Here is a 22,351-nt window from a genome sequence, read left to right as displayed (position 1 = left end):
ATTAAAATCAAGAGTTTTCTTCGAAAATAGAATACTTGTATTTCATTCAGCCAAATATACAGAGCGCATAGTTTAAAATAATTTATGATGTATAGAATGAGTATCAACGTATGGTAGCAAACTTTTGAAAGTCCACTGTGGCAAATTTGCCAAAAAGCTCCAGAGGATAATGCTTGCCCTCGCCACTGCAAGGTGCATGCACTCGTATTTGACGCATATGAGTATCGCGTCCGTTTTGATGATTCGATATAACCGCGATTTGCAGCATAAAGGTGCGTATAGACTTTACATTGCCATCTTTGATGGGGATCTGCACCCAGCCGTTTGGCTCTGTCAGGTCAATTACCTGTAGTTCCTGTAGATCATTGAAATTTGTGCCCGACCGTATAGAGATGCGCGAAGGTGTGTAGCTCTCATCGAGCTTGTAGTCGGTGTATATGTATATCTGACTGATGTTGGTGCGTTTGTGGAATTGTATGTTAACCAAATGCGGCAGCTGCCCGTCCGATTGCCAGTAGGTATCCATTATATTGTCGCGTAGACGTTCAACGCCAAAACCTATATGTAAAGATGTAAGTTTACATACTATTACATGCTAATTTTTATTATTTCCATCCTACCTGGCTTGCATGAGGACAAGCTCCAGACCGCTTGTGAACCAACTTCTCGCACAAAGCCCATGCGCTCTTCAGCTAGAGGATCTTCCTCATTTATGGGAGGCGCTTTGGCTGCGGGCTCCTCTTCTGCTGTAGCAGCAGCCATAAGTACAACTCAGCACTTTTAATAAAACACTAAAAAAAAATAATATGCAATTGTTTAGCGCTAGCTTTCGTTGTTTTGGTTTCTGTTTAACAACACAGCTGACTGCATTTCATCATTAGCTTTTCAACACTGTTGTCTTATTCGATAACCGATATACACGACACAATAACAACGTGCTGCTTGAATTAAGAAACAAAATATTTTTATAGAAAATAATGGTGCGAAAACTCAAATTTCATGAGCAGAAACTGCTCAAAAAGGTTGATTTCATAACCTGGAAGGTGGACAACAGTAGCAGGGAAAACAAAATACTGCGGCGCTACAATATACAAAAACGTGAAGATTATACAAAGTTAGACAAACGGAAAGCGTTTACTCTTGGGATACACAATTAATGACTACATATTATTCTACAGGTATAACAAACTGTCCAGGGAAATCAGAGAACTGACAGAGATGATAGCTAAACTCGATGCTACAGATACTTTTAAGGCAGAAGCAACTGCCATGCTCGTGAACAAATTACACGCTTTGGGTGTAGCTAACGACAGCCTTACATTGGAGACAGCAAGCAAAACGTCGGCGAGCCACTTCTGTCGCCGACGCCTGCCAGTGGTTATGGTTAAACGTGAGTGAACGCGTAGTTTGCCGAGATTATAACCTATTTAATTTTAATACACTTGATTTCAGTACGTATGTCCGAGAGTTTAAAACATGCCACAGATCTTATAGAGCATGGGCATGTGCGTGTCGGACCAGAAATGGTAAAGGATCCGGCGTTCTTGGTCTCACGAAATTTGGAAGACTTTGTGACCTGGGTGGATGGCTCCAAGATTAAAGAACATGTTATGCGTTATAACGATATGCGTGACGACTTCCAAATGTAAAACTTGATTTGCCTTAGATGTTTTAAGTAAAATAAATAGAAAACTAAATTTGTCATTTTGTTAAATTATCATTTTTTTTAATAACTTTATTACATTTCATATAATAATGTTTAGATCGCATTAATTATATTATTAATGTTGGAGGCCATGCACGCCAAGGACGCAGCTGCGCCAACACACATAAATATGGTACATACAATTATAAAGATTTGCATTTGAATCAACTCTTGTACTTTCGCTACCTTTGTTACATGTCTGAGTTAGCGTACAATCTTTTACACAATGGCGGTACACATTAGTTTTGCATTTTGTTCACACATCTATCGTTAATTTCAACTCCCACAAATATAAAAAAAAGAGTTATGGATTAAAAAGAAACTAGGATAAAAAGATATAATACGAACAAATGAGTTTACGCAGAAAATTATATTTAAGTGCGCGCTTGAGCGTCGTAAAAAGTGTGAGGAACACTTCAAATAAATCAGTTCCCATGCTTGATGGCAGCTATACGCATCTATTGGCCAGCTCTAGCCAGCGCTTGTTCCAAATACAAGATTGTACGAAATTATAAAAGTGGTTAGAGCTTTAGAGTCAGAGCAATTTGACTTAGTGTAAAAAAAGACAACATTCTTAGCATTTTGTACAACAAAGACAGCATTCCATTTCATGCAATTATTAAAGTCTTTTTCTATTCAATTTGTTGCATAGTTTATATGTATGTATGTGTGAGTGTGTGGGTGTGTATCATTTAAGTATTAGTTGGATTATTCCGTTTCATTTTTTGTTTTGTTTTTAAATCTGTATAAAAAGTAACTATTAATTAGTGTTAAAATAAATAGCTAGTGGCATTAAAATTAGTGTCGACTGACGTACATTTGCTGGCTTAGCAAATTACGCACGAAAAAAACTTGATAACAATTTAAAACAAATTAATAAAAATACAGTTTCTCTACATATTCATCAATTAATTGTTTATATGTACGCGTGTGTGTGTGTGTGTGTGAGTGAGTGAATGACAAAATAAGTTTCTCAATTGGATATACTTTTGGCTTTCTTGTGGGAATTTCTGCTATTGAATTTAGTTTTTGTTTTGATTTTGTTACATTTACTTTTCACATAAAGAATAAAAGTTGATTATTCTGTTTATATGCTTATGTTCGTATGTATGCTAAATATTCAAAATAAATATTTCACTAGCATTTACAACAATGTTTATCAATCTGCTGCTGCTGCTGCTGTGCAATTAGTTATTATATAATTAAGCCATAATATGCCATATTTGCCATACCCTGTACCCTGTACCAGAGCTTGCCCGCCCACCCAGAATTTCAGCATTCACATACTGCAATCACTCGAGTGACATTGAAACAAATGAATTTAATTGTTATCGAAAGTGTCTCAATGCTGCAGTTGAAGTTAGTTTAGTTTATGAGCGCAAATGCACGCCAGCGCCAAGCGCTTCGTTTGCCCCGCCTCGCTCTCCCGCTCTCGCTATATCCTTGAACTACTTGATCTTTTAGATCACAAGCGCCATATCCTTTTTGCTGGGCAGCTGTGTTCGTTTGCCTTGCCAGAGCGAGTTGTGTATGGTGAAGGCGTCAATTGTGACGGTCAGATGCTTTGTGTGTATCTGCGAGAAGCATTTGCCACCTGAGTTGTATCTGCAAGATGCAAAAGCGAAAGCATTAATAGGCAATCAATAAAAAAACCATGTGACACTTACTTGAAGAACTTATCGAACATAACATCATCGACTTGCGCTGGCCCTGTGCCATACAGCTTGGTCACCAGATTCGTCTCCGGCACGTAGCTATAGAGGGCACGGAATTGGCAGCCCGCATCACGGAAGAGCACAAGAAAGTGCTTCGCCTCTGAGCGCGCAATCTTCTCGAGCACTTTTTGTTTGGCTTCACGGTTGACCGCGCCCGGAAAGACGCAATACTCCACGGCGTTCAATATAATGCCGCGATTAGATTTCGCCGCCGGCTGCTTATACAGCTTCGGACCTGTCAATCAACACAGCAGTCACATTAGTCATGCTCCAGCAATGCGCTCATGGATTTATCATGGATTTCTACTCAGTGTTAATGGCAAACATCTTAAATTAGGTTTGTATTTTGTCGTCTATACGCAAAACTCAGACTACGTGCAACTGCAAGGCAAGTGACTACGATTAAGTTACAAATTATAAATCAAGCGCAGACTGCAGCTTGATGCAATGTTTAATAATTTACTCAATAATAGATAAATCATTCTGCAATCAATCATAAATTAAATATAAATTTACTGCTAAGACAATCAAATTACAATTACTGTTAAACAAAGCAAACAAAAAAATAACACAAAACATTTTAACGAACATATTTAAAATAAATTGAGTATTGCTTGCAATTTTGTAAAAGTTTTGTTGTTGCTTATTGCATTTTGTGAGAAGCGGTTAATCGAGCCAATTGGTAATTGTTAGAAAGCTTTTTATTGTGTTTATAATTTGGCATTATAAAAAACTATTTGACACAACTCTCGGTTTGACTATCGAAGTCGAGGATTTGACGACGCAACGGAATAACGAACGGATTGCAATTTCACACACAAAATTGACGCAGGCCCCTATGTTGATTACATAGTTCTTTGATGTACAAATTATATATATATGTAGTATAAATCGAATAAACGAACAGAGTAAAAATGTGGAATATTTGTTTGACAATCGTTAAATGATTGAAATTAAACTGAAGTCGAACTGAAGTGAGCAATGAACTGAAAGTGGATAAAACGTTCCAAATGATGCATGAAGAAACCAATATATGTATCTATATGTACGATATGTGAGATATATATATATATGTGGGTATGGTGTGTTTGTGTGTGTGTCTGTGTGTGAGATTAACTGAGGAGAATTCTTTGAGACTAAGTACAAACCCGAATAGTCCATGTTAAATGCGTTTGCAGTTAATGAGTTAAGGCTTGATCCATCATCAAATCCGCGACGCTTCGATATCAAACCTGGCGGCAAAGAGCCTGGTCCAGAGGGGGATGGCATATGCCTACCTGATGCACCCATTCCTGGTGACGGCGCCCGACGCGGCGGAGTGGCCCTTCCCAGTCCCGAATCTGTGTCTAACCATCAAGCGAAATCGAACGTTCATCAATTCATCAGTCAAACATGCAATCATATCAATCAGCGCGCATTGCCACAAACCACAGCCAGAGCCAGAGCCACAGCCACAGCCAAAGCCACATAAAGATAGAGAGGAGGAGCAGGCAGTTGACATGTGGCCATATTCCATGCAGAGTAAGTTGATTCGGTTGATGTTTGTTAGTTCGTTGCCACAGTTTGATGAGATATCGAGCGATGAAAGCGATAAATGTTAAATCATTGCGCGTATTTGTTTGTTAATAGATTTTTAGTTATCACATTTGTTTGTTTGGTTATTTGCATATCACATTATTTTTGAGAGGGTTTTGTACACAGTTTTGAATTTGAAAGAAATAGAAATAAAAGAAGAGAATGTGTGCACAGAATTTAGCAAATTTCGTTGTTGACAGTAACATACTTAAAAGCTAAATACATATGAGAGTGGTAGTGCGAATGTGTGAGTGCGTGTGTGTGTGTGAAGGCGTAGTGGTGTGCGTGTAATTGTGTCATTGTTTTTTTTTTATAAATCAAAGGGCAATTCCGTTCCCCCAATAAGCGGACAGTACAAGTCAAACCAGAACCAGTTGCGACAGTTGAAAAATTCTTTTGTATTTTACAAGCTGTTCCAAAGAAAATTTAAGAACCAACACCGCTTTCTTATGAACATAGCAAAGGAGTAACAAAATAAAGTACAAAGAATTGAGAAGAGGAGACTTTACGCTATAATATAAAACTATAATTTTATCAAATTAAAATAAACTGCAAGCTATAATTCAACATTACATTATACATAATTCAAAAAAATTGAAATTAATTATAAATTGCAAGCTTATTTATTTAAAGCAGAAATATGATCATAGATTAATCAAAGATGAAAACAAATGAGACATAAAGGTACAAAATATTACAAACTAATAAAAAGTATTGAATCTGATTGTCACCAATAATAATAATATAGAAAGTAAACTGAGCGTTACAACCCATAACCAATAAAGAGCGACAATGAAAGTAAAATAAACATTAAATAGCAGTAGGAAATTTACATAGTTAAACAGTTTGGAGATTGAAAGAAACTTAAAGGCAAGCAGCTTTAATATAATAATGGATTTTTTAAATATTTTTTTGTATAGCTGTGGAACGCTTCTTACCGCACAAATTCATTAGCGAATTAGACTTTCGGCCACGGAAATTAAGCGTGCTCCCCTTAGCAACCGATATACGCGACAGGGTGCGGCCCCTTTCAACGGCTGGCTCTGTAAAAATTGGCAACACGGAGTGACGCAAGAGTCGAGTGCACACAAATACGTATAAGGATCAAATTGAGCAGTTTTATGATTTAAAGAAATTATATAAACTAGTCTAAGCCCATCACAAAATGTTAAACCCAATCGCATATTTATAATTGCCAATTCCTTTTGTTTTTGTAACTGTTGTTGAATTGCCCTGGTGCGTGTTCTTATGTGCGCTAGCAGTTAGTTTTCTTATAACTATTATTCTTTTTTATATTTTTTGCTTTGTTATGGTTTAGGATATGTTGAGCGTACATAGAGTGAGTGTGATCTAGCATAAAACACGCCTTCAACCATAAATAAAAACTTGAACTCAAAAATAACCTTTTTTTTTTAGTGTTGTTGAGGGGTTTGAAAGCTGCCACTATTCAAACCAAAGCAAGAGTAGAAAAACCAATAAATACATAGTTAAGTAGAAGGTAGAGAGCTAGAGCTAGAGCTAGTGAAATGCTGTTAAGCTGTTACCCAGCACCAACCTCTGGATGTTTTGTAGGATCCGCGCCGTCCAATCGGAGTTGAACTAGTGCTTGGATAATCATCGGGGGACTCTGTTGAACAAGATTAGTGGTTACGACTTAGCATTTAAGTATGAGTTTTAAACTATGTTACGTTAGCTGCAAATGCAAACCAAACCAAACCAGATCACAAAATCAAAATGCCCCCCATAAACCAAACTAATATATCTTGCATGCTTTAGCTTAAAACTAACGTTGTGTGTTAATAAATAATAAAAATAAAATATAAAACACGGGGGCGGGTAAACACATAAAAAACAAACATTTACCTTTCACAGTCAGGGAGTCTTGCGAGCCCCTATAATAATCTCTTTTCATTGTGTTTGAGCTTAGTTGACCGTAGCCTGTGTACACGTTGTTGTTGTTGTTGTTGGTAGGGGGCGGGCAACCAAAGCAATAAGAAATTAAAATTAACAAAAATCAAATTAAACACAAAAACAAACGTTAACGAAATCGCGTAGGTTCTTAGGCAGCTAATAGAGCTATTGTGCTTTCGACAAGCCGAAACTATTTACAGCACATACAAATCTGTTTAGATGAAGTTGCCACAGATAATTCTGTCAAGTATAGAATAATGAACATGTGCTTACAATTATATAAAACTAATTTTGTATATAGTTTGTGAATCGAGTTCTCAGGTCTAATTTACAATGCATGAAGCGTAGTTATATTGACTATACAGTCGGACAGACAGCTCTGCTAATCTAATATCTATTGCAATTATAGCTTCAACTTTCTAACTAAGCTGCGTGTGTGTGCTGTTGTTTGGTTTAGATCCTTGGCTCACCGGTTAGGTTTGAATTCGAGCCCTTCTTGCCACGGCTGGAGAGGCTTGAGGCCTCACTGATGTCCACGCTGGCATCATCCACGTGAATCGTTTTGGGACGCGGACGCATCACACGCGTTGGTCGTCGCGACACGGACGCCGATGATGACTGTGGCGTCAGTTTGCCATGCAGCTCGCTGCGATCCAGCGTCTTGCCCTACAAACAAATAACAAAAATATTTAAATATAAATACATATAAATATAAATATTGAGTGCGCACCTCTCGCTCAGCCTCTTCGATGGCTTTCTTGAGCTTATGCTGCTCCAGTATGGCCGCACGTCGCGCCATCTGTTCCTCCTTTTTGCGTGCACGCTCCTCCTCCTTCTCACGCTCCTTTTCACGTTTTTGCGCTGCCTCAATCTCCTTTCGCACCTTGGCCTCCTCCTGCTGCTGGCGTCGCTGCAGCGATAGCAGCATAATCTTCTCCTTGCGCCGCTCCATTTCGTCCACACTCTCCTGCAAAGCACAAGCATAAATATAAATTAAGCCAATTTCAAACCAAACTTACGCGTCTCAAAACAAAATTATTGCCATAAATTATTGCATAATTTGCATTATGCATATTGAGTGCAAAATGTTTATAAAAATATTAAATGTAAAGCTCAGAAGTTTGTACTATAAAATTGCATTTTTTTTTAAGGTTTTCAAAAAGAGCAATAAAATGTTGACAGCACTTGATGTGTTTATATGATTTGAAAAGTGGACTCCCGTTATAAATCTATATTTCAAACTATATAGGGTTGCATGCTGCTCACCGGATCCAGGTTGGTGGCATCCACGCCAATGACTAGCGCCTTGTTCTTGGCCTCCGCTGCACTGAGATTGCTCTGCTCGGTGCGGCTGAGGCGTGTGGGCGACAGCGGCTGCTGCTTGGGCTGGTTGGTGAGGTCCTCCAGGTGTCGCCGCTCCTGGCCATTGGATGCTGGCTCGGCGCTCGTGTGGGACAGCTGGCGCAGCTGTACCGGCGGCTCATCCGTGTACTTGTTGTAGGTGGCGCTGGCATTCATGTTCATGCTCATGCTGGCGCGGCTGGCAACATGTTTGGGCTCCTCGCTGGCTGAGAAAGAATTGTTGTGCAGTTGACTTAGTGATTCACGTTTAAGGACAACTTGGTTGTCCACACTGTCGCGGCTGGATTCCTTTTTGGGCGAGCGCTTGGCGCGCAGCGGCGGCTTCGGTCGCTTGGGCTGCTCATTGTCAAACGATATGTAGAAGCCCTTCTCGGCTGGCTCCTCGCTGCCGCCGCCGCGTGGATCCTGAAAACTGTTGGCCTGTATGGCCGGTCGCGAGGGTGAGGGTATGCGATAGGTTAGGTTGCCGCTGGTGATGTTTAGCTTGTTGGAAATGAGCTCGCCACTGTCGTAATCCTCCGAGCTGCTGCCACGCCCACTATGGTGCTGTTGCTGCTGCTGCTGGTGCTGTTGTTGTTGCTGCTGCTGCTGCAGTCGCTGCTGTTGCTGCACTACAAAATCCGAGATGCGCGTGGACTGCATAGACTCGATGATGTTGCGTTCCAGCTCCTCCACATCCTCCTCATCGCCGATGAAGCAAATACTCTGTGGCGCCATCATGTCCTCGTGCTGACCCATTGCCATATGCTGCGGACCCCCCACCATGTTGCCCTTGGGCGAGCGATTGTCGCGCAGATTCGTGAGCGATTGCTGGCGTTGAACACCATTGGCGCCGCCATGCAGGCGCTGACTATGCTGCGGCGATGCCTGCACCTGGAACAGATGCTGCAGCTCGCCGCCGCCGCCGCCGCCACCACCACCAGCGCCGCCGCCATTCTGATGCAGCACAAATCCCTGCGGCGCGCCCACACTGGAAGGCGGTCGATTAGGCTGCCAAGGCTGCTGCTGCTGATGTTGCTGCTGCATTTTCTTCTGTGTTTGCCAAGCATTTACATCGAGCAGCGGCGGCTGCTGCTGCTGTTGCTCGTAGGCCGCGGCGGCAGCGGAGTGCGCCCAGGTGCGTCGCTGCGGATGCGCCGGCTGGGGTGAGGTCTCGTGCAGATAGAAGTGGTTCGCTGGCTGGCCGTAGTCGTCGTAGATGACGCTGGAGCGTTGCGCATACTGCGGCGGCGGCGGCGCTCCGTAGGGCGAGTGGTTGTTGTAGGGCGTGCCGTTGTCGCTGTAGAGGCTTTGGGGTTGCATGTAGTGCTGGGGCGGCGACATGTACTGGCCATGCTCGTTCACATATTGCATGGGCGGCAGCTGCATGGGCGTCTGCTGTTGTTGCTGCTGCTGCTGCTGCTGGTAGGGATCGCGACTGGGCGGGCGTGAGCTGTAGGCGCTGACGGGTGCATTGAAGGCCTGCGGAAGATGCGGTGATGAGCCAAAGCTTTGCTGCATGGGTCGCTGCTGATAATGATGGTCGGCCAAATGTTGCTGCGAGCCATAAGTCTGCTGCTGCCAATGTTGGGAAGCAGGCACAAAAACGAGGCAAATGCGGTTAGTGCAAGACACAACAAAAGTTAAAGGCAAAGGCAAAGCCAAAGGCATACAAAACAAAAAATGTCACATAAAACAATAAACAATAACAATCAAAAAAGCGTGTGGCTAAAGTCGCACATGAACGACTTTCATATACACTTTGATAGAAATATGCATAGCAAGTTGAATAAACAATTAAAAATAGTAGCAATTTGGTCTTAATTAACAGTCGGAAAGCTCGGAATATTTACGAAATATATCATAATATGATATTTAAGTGTATCAGTTATATATTCTATACTCTATATTCATATAAATCGATCGTTAGTTTTGATCTTTTTGTTTGATAACAGGTTTACAAGTCTTTTTATTGACGTGTTTTTGTCTTAACTTTAAGCTTGAATTTAAATTTATCTGTGGCTTGTTTTTCGTATTACAATAGGACCAGTATTATTATAATACTAGGCAAATAAATGTTAAGTAATTATTTGTGAATTTTAATTTAATAGTTTCTTTGGCACATCAGAAGTCATACGAGCAATTGTGAATAAAGAAATAAACATATTGTTCTATATCAAAATTGAACTTCTAGACTTATTGACAATTAATCAATTCATAGCTGTTCTATCTATTAAAGACTTCCGCACAAGTTTTAATTGTGAATCAAAGTGTATAGCAAATATATTTGTTGCGTGTTGTAAATTTGTTGCTGTTGGTGAGTAGATGGTGGGCAGGAGGAGTAAAGCGTGGGTTATGTATCGCTTACCTGGTTGAGCATGTTGGCTATTTGCTGGGCCTGCATCAGCTGCTGCGCTTGCAGATGCTGAGCCTGCATTTGGCTCTGCTGCGTGGCTAATCTATGGATATCCTGTTGGATATCCTGCAGATTCATGTTCATAATGGCGATGCTTTGCTGTTGTTTCCACAACATCCACGAACCAATGTTAAGTGTGTATATATGTGTGTGTGTTAATGTGTGGGTGTTTGTGTGTGTGTGTGTGTTATGAAGCAGACCACAGACACAATATAAAATTCAATTGGGGGGTAGAGTGGGAGCATAAAAAAGACAGACAGGCGTATTAACATTTATTCAAGGTTAGAACAAGCATGGAGTTGACTTATATAAATTTTGAATGTGTGTTAGATCTCACCTGGTATTTGTCCAAATCGACGGCATCCATTTCGGGCGTGCGCTTAGATTCATTGCTCATTGTTTCCCACTTCATGACATCAGGACAGGACTCTAGATCCTCCTGTCAGCCAAAATATATACAAATTAGTAACTAATAGTTGAGTGAGATTTGATTAGAAACCTTCTCCTGGTGCCGCATCAAAGCCATTTCTATTTTCCGCTTATCCTGCTCAATGCGTCGGCGTTTCTCCTCCAGCTTCATGCGTATGGTGGACAGCTTGCTGGCATTCTCCAGCGAGCGCATGTCATCGTCGCAGACTTCCAGCTGCCAGGCAGCTGGACTCGCCGGCATGCTGCTGGTGGAAGACTTGCGCACTGGCGTCGTCTCCACATCGTACACACTGGATCTGGCATCGTTGTAGTGCTCGGCGCTATAGTCTTTATCGTTGGAATGTTGCTTGTTGCGCGCCATGGGCAAGGGGCTGCCCGCATTCGACAGATTGTGACCCGACACCGAGGGCACATTATCGACGCTGGCCTGGCGACGCATTAAATACTTTTCCGTTTCGCGATCCTGCTTCTCCGAGCCCGAGTCCGTATCGTAGCCCAACTGCAAAGTGCCGCGAGCATCCGCAATGGAGGAGCGTATGGCTACAGCAGGTTCCACTATAAAATCGAAAGGCATTAGTAACTGGCAATTACTTGCAAAGGCAGCTGAACTTACCCACGCTAGTGTTGGACAGCTTGCGCTCACGCTCCCGATCCCGTTCGCGTTCGAAGCGTCCCAGCGTATTCAGCTGATCCTGTGAGCCGCCAAAATTCTCTATTGTCAGCTGCGAATCTTCGCTGGAAGAATTGCGCCTGGAGCGACGACCTGAAATTAAGGCAAATGCATTTTTAATAAAGTTCAACTTAAGCAGAGCTACTCGCATTTCGGTTGGGAGCAACAACAACAGGAAAAACTCAAATGCATACACACTCACACACACACACGCACACCCAAACAATAGAAGAAACAGAAAGATAAAGAGAGAGAAAGAGAGAGAGAGAGCGCATGTGGTGAGAAGTTATGTTGCCTACCTGCAAAGCTCGGACGTCGGCTCTGTTCCCAGTTACTTGGTCGACCCGCAGCAATATAATCGCCTAAAGCGATTGTTAATTTGCGCATAATAAATAAATAAAAATAAATTTAAATAAATTAGGCGTTTAACAGAAAAATCAAATAAGCAAAGAGTGGTTAAAGTAATAGTTTAAAATAAGAAGCAACTTGTACTAAGCACAGGAAAATGTTTGGGTTTTTTCATCAAGTGCAGTTAATCAATCAATTAATGTTAATTTTAAGCTAGAAGATTCTCTAACTACACTTAATAGTTTATTTAGAGGCTTATAATATTTATTCTACAAATTTTATATAGACAAATTTATCAAAGCAATAAACTAAACGTTAACAAGCTGATAATTTGAGTATCATTAAAGGCAAAAGCTTAGCTCGAGTTTACAAATAGAATTACAAGTAATAAATTATATCAGAAAACAGTTCCGTGTGCCACAAACAAGTTGCCGTTGCCACAAATAATTATGCAGGTGTCTAGTGTCTGGAACTCTTAATTGGCAGCAGAGGGGGGAGGGAGGGGTGGCGTTTGGGGAGTGGAAAGGCAGATTGCATAATAAATGAAATATGAGTTAAAAAGAACGATCAGCCTCAAACCTCTCTCGTCCGCCTTAGACTCGACATTGTTCTTTTCTTTAGCTTGACGCAAGCGAGCTGGAACCAAGGGCTCCTGTTGGGACTGTTGCTGCTGCTGTTGTTGCTGTTGCTGGTGCTGCGAATAATGTTGCTGCTGCTGCTGCTGCTGCGAGTGCATTGATGAGAGTGTGGTAATGCCACGTGACTTGTGCACGACAAACGCTGCATGCGGCATGAGGTTTGATCAGTTGGGCGGCATTTGTGATTGCGTTGGGGCAAAGCATGTGTGGGTAGTTCAATGGTCGAGAGTAAAGTGGAATAAAAAAAAACATAAAAAGAACGTAAATAAATAATTGACATCAAAATAAAAAGAATAAATTCAATTTACCTTCAGCTTGATTGCCATCAAAGTTATTTGACTGCATTGCTTGATAATCGTTCGGCGGAGTTGATCTGCGATTAAAGCCGCCGCCGCTTAATGCAACCGTATGCGGTACTAAAAATTCAAATCAAAATAAATCAAAACAATTTCGACTTGCACAAAAATAAAATAACATAACAATATATATTTTAAACAACTACAAAACACATTCAACGATAAGCATAAGCAGGGGAAGCGGGGCATTCAAAGAGCTTTTCGTGCGGGTTAAATTAGGTGCACTTTATTCAAATAAACAAATAGAAAAGTCTCCGTAGGGTTTTTGACACTTTTCTAAAAATATTGAGGAATTCAATCGCTGCAGAACAAATATTAAGCTCACTCTGAAATTCTCAGTGTGGAAACTTTCAATTTGAATAACTAAATTAAAATAACTATTTGCATTTTTTATATAGCGGGTCTAATTAGAAAACGTTGCCGTATATTTGATTAACTTAAATTAAAAGCTACAACTGTAGTTGGAAGACATTATGGCAAATTTTCAGCTGAACTGTTCTTGAATTGATTTAGTAGCTTGTAAGCGAATTTCATTCATATGGGGCGTGGTTGTGGGTGGGTGGGGGTGCCTGCAATCTGCAAGTGATTGTGCAGGTTCGAGTTGAACCTTTTGTTATTCGGTTTGACTTATGGGCTAAGATTATTGAGAATGCAACAAACAAAGGCGACGTAGAATTGAAATTCACATTTGCTATGCATGTGTGTGTGAGTGTGTGTGGGTGTGTGTGTGAGTATGTGTATGAGAAGCAAACGAGGCAACAAAGAAACATTTATAAAACAATCATAACAAACAATGAAAATGCAAAACATTCACATTAAACAAACAAATGGTAATTGTAATAATAGCTGAAGAGTAAGTATGAGAGAGATTCAGAGAGAGACGGTGGGTGGTGGGAGTACGCACATAAAAAATACACACACAGTTACGCAATGGAGGCGGTGGGGGCGGGGGGTACGGTATGGTAACTCTATATATGGGCAGAGTATGCTCAACACGGAGTTTGTTGCAATAAGAAAGAACAAGAATTAAGAGAGAGAAGCAAAAAGAACCTTGGAACGGCGGACGATTCGAGGGCGAACCGACGGGTGGCTGATCGAGATCACTGCGCAAATCGGGTATGGGTGTTACGGGCTGCGTGGTGAGGCCCCGTCGATGGCAGATTCCGTGCTCATTGGCGCCCAGGCTGCGCCTAGCGATGACATCTACGTGATTGATAACAAATTTATGTTTGTTTGTTTGTTTTTTTTTGTGGTTTGTTGTTGTTCAGTTGCAGTTGTAGTTGTTGCATGTGTAGAAAAGTAGAGAAATACAGATAGAAAAAGAGAGAGAGAGAGAGAGCGACAACACTCAATTTAATTTGCGGTGATTTGCGGTTGACAGAAGCAAACAAAGAATTATAATCAAGTACTAAAGATTTATTGATTTAAGCTACTTTTTATATTTATTCCAGATGAAACAGGTGAGAGGTGTGCGGGTGAATGAACTTGTCGAATTTGTGGAGCAGCTCCGACCGCAAAAAGAAAACTATGAGCTAAGTGTTTAACTATGCTTTGGCTCATTCGATTTGTGGTGTTAAGCTGAGAGCCCTTAGACAAACCTACAGTGTTCCCTCTGCTGCTGCTGCTGCAAACTGCAACTAAAATGAGCACAAATCTATGCTAATTGATAATGAAGCGCAGCAAACTAAATAGTTAAACAAATTATAAGGTTGCTTAAACAAAAACAAGAAAGTATGTATAGCACATAGTTTGGACGACGACGAGAATGCAATGCAAACATGCCCCCAGTTCAATGGAAAAAACAAACTTAAAAGAAGAATTTTATGTTTGGTTTTGTATTGTTGGGAAATACTTTTGGGTATTGTTGGGCTGTTGGGATTGATTGCAATGCGATGCGGTGCGGAGTTGTATGTTTAGAGGTTCGGAACTCATTCACTTACCCTGACCATCCATGCCCGGATAGCATACACACTTGGCTGGATGTATCTCGAACAGGTTAAACAAGTCCGTCAGCAACAGAACCAGATTCAATTTCATCGAGCTAAAGCAATTTGCATTAATATCAAATATTTGCCTAAATAAAGCTTTCGTACCCCCGCATGTAGGTAACATCCTCGGGCGTCATGTGGAAGACGCCGTATGGCAAATGCTTTTGTGAGAAACTGCTCACCAGCAGTATATTGTGTATGGAGTCCTCCACGGCGGGCAAGTAGTTAATGCGCACACTCGTCCATGGCAGCACTTTGGGGCAATAGTACGAGATGAGCAGCGCCAGGCAGATGCCATCGCATAGATCCTGAAAATCACGCACTGGCGGTATATCCGGCGTCTGCAGACGTGTGCCCTGCAATCAATCGAATCAATCATTAGTTTCAAAGCTAAGACTGCAGACTGCGTTTGCCTTACGATCTCATCCGGCACCGTGGACTCCAGCTCCTTGACAATGCGCTTCTTGAGCGCTGCGCAGGCGTGAGATATCCAGGCGAGCAGTCCCTGCTCATAGCTCTGAGCTTGCGCCAGCTGATAGTTGCTGCCAGATATTCTGCATTGAGTTTAACAATTAATTATATAAATCATTAAAGTTATATATCATTTAGTTACCTGCGTATGGCCGCCATCACGCGATCACCCGAGGATATTTCCTTGGCATATAGCACCATCAGCGATTCTATCACAGACATGTGTGCATTCTGCAAATCGAAAGTCAACTTTAGTTTATGTTTTTCAATTGCTCTAGTGTCACAACTTACAATTCGCAACGGATTTGTTTGAATTAATACCGTTTCGGTAATGGGCATGTCCGAGGGTTCGGCCACTGGAGTACCCTTGCGCGCTAGCGTCTGTAATATTGACCAGTGATTTAAGCTTTGGTAATTGGGATCGGAGTACAAGTTGGTCAATGTTTGGCAATAGAGCGTGGCATTGCCAAGTTCGACAACGATTTGTGGCTTAAGGCGCTCCTGGTTCTCATGATCGCGATAAAAGGGCTCCTTCAAATTATCTGGTACGCGATTGTTGAACGCCTTCGAGAGCAGCCATTTAACGGAAGCACGTTGACGAGCCTGCCAGGAAATAAAATGAAATTCATAAAAATGTATATTAGTGAGTTAAGCTTAAGTTTAATAAAATTGTAATGATGTAATTCTGTTGAGCCTTCAAGCCTAAATGATCATTGTTTTTCAGCAAGTTTTCGGAAATAGAAATTTGTTGAACTTTAATGAGCAGTGAACACGCAAGTTCGAATACAAATCGACAACGCCCAAACTTTTAGCAGCAATTAACAATTCAACTTAAACTAACGCTAAAAGTTCAATCTATTTACTTTTCGCATTTCTGCTGACCAAGTCCGAGCAAAATATTAATAAATACAGACATTGGAGCGCATCTTAAAATATGCATAGTGGAGCAATTAAGTAGTTTAGTCTGAGTGGTGCTGGTGCTGGTGGTGCTGCTGCCTCCCCAAGTTGTATTTCTTTTAAATTTAGCCATGCCTGCCAGCTGCATTTGTAGCTCTGTATCTGTATCTTTCGCTCTCTCAGCGTGTATCTGTGTGAAGCCATGCGTACAATCTTCAATATGAGTTCGATAAACTCTCTTTGTGTGTGTGCATCTTTATGTCTGTGTGTGTGTGTGTGTTTGGCTTGGCGTGCGCCGCGTTTTCTTCATTGTGTCTGCTGCTTGAATCTTTCGCTCGCCGCTGGTCACTCAGCATGAAGAAGCGCGCAGACATGGGCCGACCGTCGGACCAACTGACCGCTCCGCCCCGCCCCTCGCCGCCTTTGGGCAAACATTAAGCACTTGTTATTGGGGCTTTTAGAACCTCAAGTGCAGCAGCAGCAAACAATTTCCATTTGCGATTGCACTTCACGCTCAACATTTTTGCCATTAACTTCAATATGATTTAGTAGCCGCTCCCTGAAGCTAATTAAAGCGAAATTGGAATGCGTTTGTTCTGGGCCTGAAGTTGAACAGGTTTTCTTTTTTTGTTGAAAAATACATAAAAAATAATAAAACAATCTGTTAGGCTGATAAGTTGCTTTGCCGGTCAAACTATGATTCAATTTCAATTCTTATCGCTGAGCTAACACATTCCAGACATAAAATTTTTAGAGAGTTCTATAATTTTTATCAAATGTCAGCGATAAGACGCGTGCTCTGCGATTTACAAAATTATGTACATACATTGTATATTTATTTAGGAATTATATGCGAGACACCAGCTTAGTGTACAGATTTTCTAAATATATATAGATGTGTGTGCAGCACTAAATATACATTTATATATATATGAAAATATTACATACACTCCCAAGCACTTGAACAAAAATCAACATAAATTTAGGAAAATCCCAATGAAGTTCAGGAACGAAAACTTTATAAGTTGGCAGACATTTTAAACATTTACATTCAATATCATAGGCCTAAGGGATATATTATTGAATCCAGAAAATTCCAGATAATTTGTGAATTTATTTGCTAAAATAGCGATTTAAATATTTAAAAAATGTTTAATCAAAATACATTTAATAATACATTTTCTATTTCTCACAAATACATACACAAAAAATTGGATTGCATTCAACTGGAAAAATTAATTGAATGTTTTAAAGTGCTTTGGATCTATTCGAGTGCCTCGACGTGTAGTTTGTCTGTAGCCTAATGCATTTAATTTTCCATGCAATTTTCGTGCTGGCATGTAAAGTAAACGATTGCCCAAAAATATGTTGGCGTAGGTCGTAGACCGTGTGTCGAACTATGCGAATTGGCCAACAGGTGGACAGTTGGACAAGACTTCCTGCGCAACCAGTTTGACTTGTCAGCAGCCAAGCAACAGCATTTTTCATTTTCATTGTTTTTTACGAGACATAATCACACTCACACACACACACACATACTCACACTTGAGCATCTATTTATGCTTAAGTGCTTGTAACTCAAATTTCAAAGTGTAAACATTTCGAAGTTTTAAAACAACAACAATCCATCCATCTCCATCACTTCTAGCTGGAACGCCCACATGGCTGGCATAGTTTTATTTTATGCATATGTTTGGGAGACAAAAACAAAAACACAGTCAAGTATTTTTAAGTATTTATGTTTATGTATGTGTGCATATGTTCACAAATTCAAATTGCTCGTTATCTATGCGACAAATGAAGAGCTAAATATAAATGTAAAAGGAGAACACACACACAGACACACAAGCACATAACAAAACTCTTTACTTTTGTCAAATTGCAAGTGAACTGTTGTTGCTGTTTTTCTTTTTGCTGGAGCTACTGAGCGCGCGTAAAGTGCAAAGAGAGCGCCACAGAGAGCGAAGCGCTCAAGGCAAGCTGCTGAGCTTACGCTTCAAATTTTGAATAGTTTAGCAGTTTTGTTGTTTTTGCTTTTTATTCCATTATTTTTTTTTCTTCGTCTGTGTTTGAACAGTTCATAATGCGCTAATTGAGCTTAAAGAGCTTAAGCTTAAAATATTTATGCGTATGTTGCGTGTGTGTGTGTGAAAATGGTCGATTGTGTGAACGCCATTTAACTTTCTAGGGAGTTGGCCCGAAAATGTGAATCAAGAGGCGTGAGTAAGGCAACACACACACACACACACTCATGCACACGCACAACAAGTTGAGTGTGTCTCCCAACACGAAAGGCTGTCCAACAGTTATTCACATTTTATTTTTGCGTCTCTTTTTTGCTGACTTTCGTATGTCTATTTGTTTGAGTGTACATACGATTAGGTCATGCAACAGCAGCTCAAACCAAACCAAACAACAACAACAACATCATCAATTACAACTACGTCGAATAGCATTTTCCGGCTCTAAAGAACCAATTTATGAATGAAGCTTTTAGTTTTGTTGCCGTTGTTGTTATTTAAAGTTGATTGAACATGAATTGCTGCTGCGGCTGCCAATGCCAATGCTGCGCGCAGCTGCTGGCCACACCGATTGTTACAACTATTAGTATGTTGTTGTTATTTTTGAGCTTTAAAGTAGGTGTCGGTCGCATATTAAACGCGCTTCGAGCTAGTCTCAGTGGCTCTAAGTTGGCGGCAGCATGGCGTTACCTCAGCGCACCAATTTGGCCAAGAGAGTAGGCGGCTTTAGCTGACTGGACGGCGACGCCAGCGTTAGCGTCAGGCGTTACGCTTATGGGCAAAGCAGCATTTTGCGATGAGCGCATTGCAAAGGCGTTAAAGCAAATTGACGACGTCGAACTCTTTGGGGAGTAGTCGACGTTAACGGCGACGACGACGACGGCGACAGCGCTGCCAATGCTGGAATTTTAATGAGCGCAATATTTAGTTCGCAAACAAACACACACATACAAACACTTTTCGTATATGTGGGTGCACTCACAGCTGTGGGGAGCCGAGTGAGAGGCCAGGGCAAAAGGCTTGGGATTTGATTGAGATGGAGATGACTAAATGAAATCAACTTACCTGTCGTATTTCCTGTGTTTCGGCATCCATATTGAAGTTGTCGATGACACCGCACTTTAAATTCTTGCTATGAAATTGCAGCTTACGCTGGCAGCAGCGACAGCGCCAGATCCGTCCACTGGCTGTCCGACGCCCAGTCTACGTCTCTGCTGCACTTGCAGTTGGTCTTTACTTTCTTAGCTGGCCAAGCGGTTTATTGTTGTTGTTGTTGTTACTATCTTGTCGTTTATTTTCCACACTTTCCTTATTATGTGTTTATTTCTTTCTCTATATTTCTTATGCGGCCGCGGCCTCTGGCTTCGGATTTTCACTTCTTCAGCCGTAATGCAGCCTAAAAATCACACACACAAACACACACATATACACAGCACATAGCACACATATGTGTGTATGTATACATAAATAAATATTTATAAGCACTTTTACAACTATTTTTGCCTTTTGCAAATTAATTGCGCGCACGCATTTGCCAACAATTCGCGCAGCACAGTAGCAGCCAGCAGCAGCAGCAACAGCAACAACAACAAAAACACACATACGAAAAAAGAGATGAGTGGAAAAGCTAGCTAAGGAAAATTGTGAATCATTCGTTGGGCGAATTTTGATGGGGCGGTTACAAGAGGGGCGGGAGGGACTGCTTTGCTTTAATTTACTTTGCCGTGGAGCTGTGCTTGGCACAATAACAGAACAACAACAACAAAAGCAGCAGCAGCGCCGCTGCCGCAGCAGTTGTCGCAGCGCTGCAGCGAAGGCGGCCGCAAAGATTTTTTCTGCAGCAACATCAGCTGTTGCGATTTGGGGCCGCCGTTGACACAGTTACGCACTTTTCGCTTTGATTTTAATAATTTTCGGCTATTTAGTGCACAATTAATGGCGTGGCACTAGTGGTTTTTCGCAATTTTCCACTTTTCCGCAGTGGCTGGCAGTAATAAATGAAAACAATTTTTCTTGTATGGTTGTTGTTGCTGCTGCAGTGCTTGCCGTTGTTTCTCTCTCTTTTATGCGCGATACACTGGCAATCTGGTAGACACTGTTATGCTCTTCGCTCCCATTGAGGGCAAGGCAAGGCGTATGTTGTTGACGCCGACTGCGGCAGCGACGTCAACGTTGACGTCAGTTTGCAAACGACAACCAAATGATGACCGAAAAGCTTGAAGTTCTGTGCTGCGTGGTAGGCGTACATTCTCTTTGTATTTTTCACTGTTTTACCGCTTTGATTTATACATATGCATTTTACACACTTCGCGCTCGATCTCAATGCATTGTGCAAGTAATTAATTACTTTCTATTAACATAAAATTCACGAAAGATCGAACAACACCAACTTCTTGCTAGTCCAAAATTTTCTCTGGGTGTGAGTGTTGTGAAACGTGGAAAAATACAAATTATATGCGACTAGTGCAGCGGTTGAAATGTATAGGTGCGAGGGAGATGCAAATAACCCAAGAAATAAGCGAGTATTATCCACAATCATATTGTGGGAGTAGTGTGGTTGCAATAGGTCTACTTAAACATTGAAGTATTTGCAGGCCTCCACAATTTGCGCTACAGCTGAACGAACATTTAAGTAATCATATATTTTGGCCGTTACTTTTCAAATTCTCTACTTAAAGCTTAACACATCAAATAACAAGAATACTTAAAATTACATGATACATTTTTTAAACAGGTTATTGTGAACAAATAATATTTTGTTTGCCATATCATTTTGAGATCCCCAACTTAAATTAAATTCACTATGCAAGCGCCGTGCTTGACCAACAGGGGAGGGATCTGTGGTTGCGGGCGTAGCTAAAACTCTACAACTTACTCTATATAACAGAGGAAAGTTATCTCTATTCATATACCACCAGTTTAATATGTCGTGACTTTCACCCAAGGCTACTTGGATATCTGAATATCTACGTATTTCCTTTTGTACGCTATCCTCGGTTGAGTGCGTGTGTAAGAAATCTGAAAATAAATCATCCTCGAACTCCTGCTTGACTTCAACCTCATTGACGACGTTTGGCGATGGGCATAGACGTTTCATCCACGTTTTGCATTCTTCAATGGTTTGATTTTTTTCCTCCTGGGTGCATTGCAGCAATTGATTTGTGGGAGGAAACAGGTACATGGCCATTTTATGATATTTGCTGATACTGCTTTGTACTACGGTTTCCAGATAACCTTTCAAACTTTGTTTAAGCCTTGACTCCACATCTGGGGACGGTTGACTGCTGCATATTTTTTTGAGCCTGTGGATGTGCGGTATGACGAGATGCAACGTGGGGTACGTTTTATTTTGTAACGTCGATGCACATTTCTCAAAGTGCGAGAGAATGCATACAACTGAAGAAATCGTTTCAATATTAATACAGGATTCGAAATATCTACTTTGTTCTGCTGTACACATGTTGACAATCCGATGCCAGTATTTCTCAATTGAACTTAGCATATGGTAAATACTGTTCCATTTCCCAGGCATAAAGTGTACCATCTGGAACTCAGAGAACGTAGCCAATTTTGTTACATCTTTGACGAATTTGTTAGCCTTGCATAACATATCTTTCAGCTCGCTAACTTCATTGAATGTTTTCTCTACAATGTTGTTGAGCAAACTGTTGATACACTGTACTTGTGCTATGTTTGAATCAGCGGTGGCTACAATTATAGGTTTATCTCCATGTATATCCAATTGAAAGTCCATCAGCGTTCTATCGATTTTGAAAGTTATTTCAGAAGCTAAAAGATATAAATATTATTTTAAATACAAATATTTATAAAAAACACTCACTTTTATCCACTTCATCATCTAAACAGACA

At 41.0% G+C, this 22,351-nt stretch overlaps 3 protein-coding genes across 47 annotated transcripts; 1 reads left to right on the top strand and 2 right to left on the bottom strand.

Moving 5' to 3' along the window:
• Nucleotides 1-24: 24 nt before the first annotated feature.
• Nucleotides 25-842, bottom strand: LOC108595520 (anaphase-promoting complex subunit 10). The gene is made up of 2 exons (XM_017980774.1): nucleotides 621-842; nucleotides 25-558 (listed from the first exon to the last, which is right to left on the bottom strand). The coding sequence occupies exons 1-2, from the start codon at nucleotides 760-762 to the stop codon at nucleotides 104-106; spliced, it is 597 nt and encodes a 198-aa protein (XP_017836263.1). The 5' UTR covers nucleotides 763-842; the 3' UTR covers nucleotides 25-103.
• Nucleotides 843-913: 71 nt separating this feature from the next.
• On the top strand, nucleotides 914-1,687 carry LOC108595521 (U3 small nucleolar ribonucleoprotein protein IMP3). Its single transcript, XM_017980775.1, has 3 exons — nucleotides 914-1,114; nucleotides 1,179-1,390; nucleotides 1,453-1,687. Exons 1-3 carry the CDS (start codon nucleotides 978-980, stop codon nucleotides 1,647-1,649), a joined length of 546 nt encoding a protein of 181 aa, XP_017836264.1. The 5' UTR covers nucleotides 914-977; the 3' UTR covers nucleotides 1,650-1,687.
• A 1,319-nt stretch (nucleotides 1,688-3,006) lies between these two features.
• On the bottom strand, nucleotides 3,007-20,856 carry LOC108596518 (patronin). 45 transcript variants are annotated; one of them, XM_017982370.1, is made up of 24 exons: nucleotides 20,756-20,855; nucleotides 19,547-19,877; nucleotides 15,855-16,166; nucleotides 15,706-15,794; nucleotides 15,511-15,646; nucleotides 15,198-15,448; nucleotides 15,045-15,145; nucleotides 14,155-14,307; nucleotides 13,057-13,164; nucleotides 12,690-12,890; nucleotides 12,062-12,124; nucleotides 11,706-11,855; nucleotides 11,163-11,647; nucleotides 11,001-11,102; nucleotides 10,616-10,762; nucleotides 8,173-9,825; nucleotides 7,637-7,873; nucleotides 7,377-7,572; nucleotides 6,859-6,933; nucleotides 6,551-6,622; nucleotides 5,934-6,038; nucleotides 4,698-4,766; nucleotides 3,373-3,655; nucleotides 3,007-3,310 (listed from the first exon to the last, which is right to left on the bottom strand). In XM_017982370.1, exons 2-24 carry the CDS (start codon nucleotides 19,574-19,576, stop codon nucleotides 3,166-3,168), a joined length of 5,163 nt encoding a protein of 1,720 aa, XP_017837859.1. In that variant the 5' UTR covers nucleotides 19,577-19,877; nucleotides 20,756-20,855; the 3' UTR covers nucleotides 3,007-3,165. The 45 variants fall into 45 exon arrangements, with proteins under 45 accessions (XP_017837859.1, XP_017837860.1, XP_017837849.1 ...); XM_017982371.1 differs by having other exon boundaries at nucleotides 4,698-4,760; XM_017982360.1 differs by having other exon boundaries at nucleotides 4,569-4,766; nucleotides 20,756-20,854.
• Between the last annotated feature and the right edge of the window lie 1,495 nt (nucleotides 20,857-22,351).

Source organism: Drosophila busckii, chromosome 2R (genome assembly GCF_011750605.1).
Source record: "Drosophila busckii strain San Diego stock center, stock number 13000-0081.31 chromosome 2R, ASM1175060v1, whole genome shotgun sequence".
NCBI lineage: Eukaryota > Metazoa > Arthropoda > Insecta > Diptera > Drosophilidae > Drosophila > Drosophila busckii.
The sequence above is the reverse complement of the archived record's forward strand: the minus strand, read 5'-3'. Positions and strand labels throughout refer to the sequence as shown.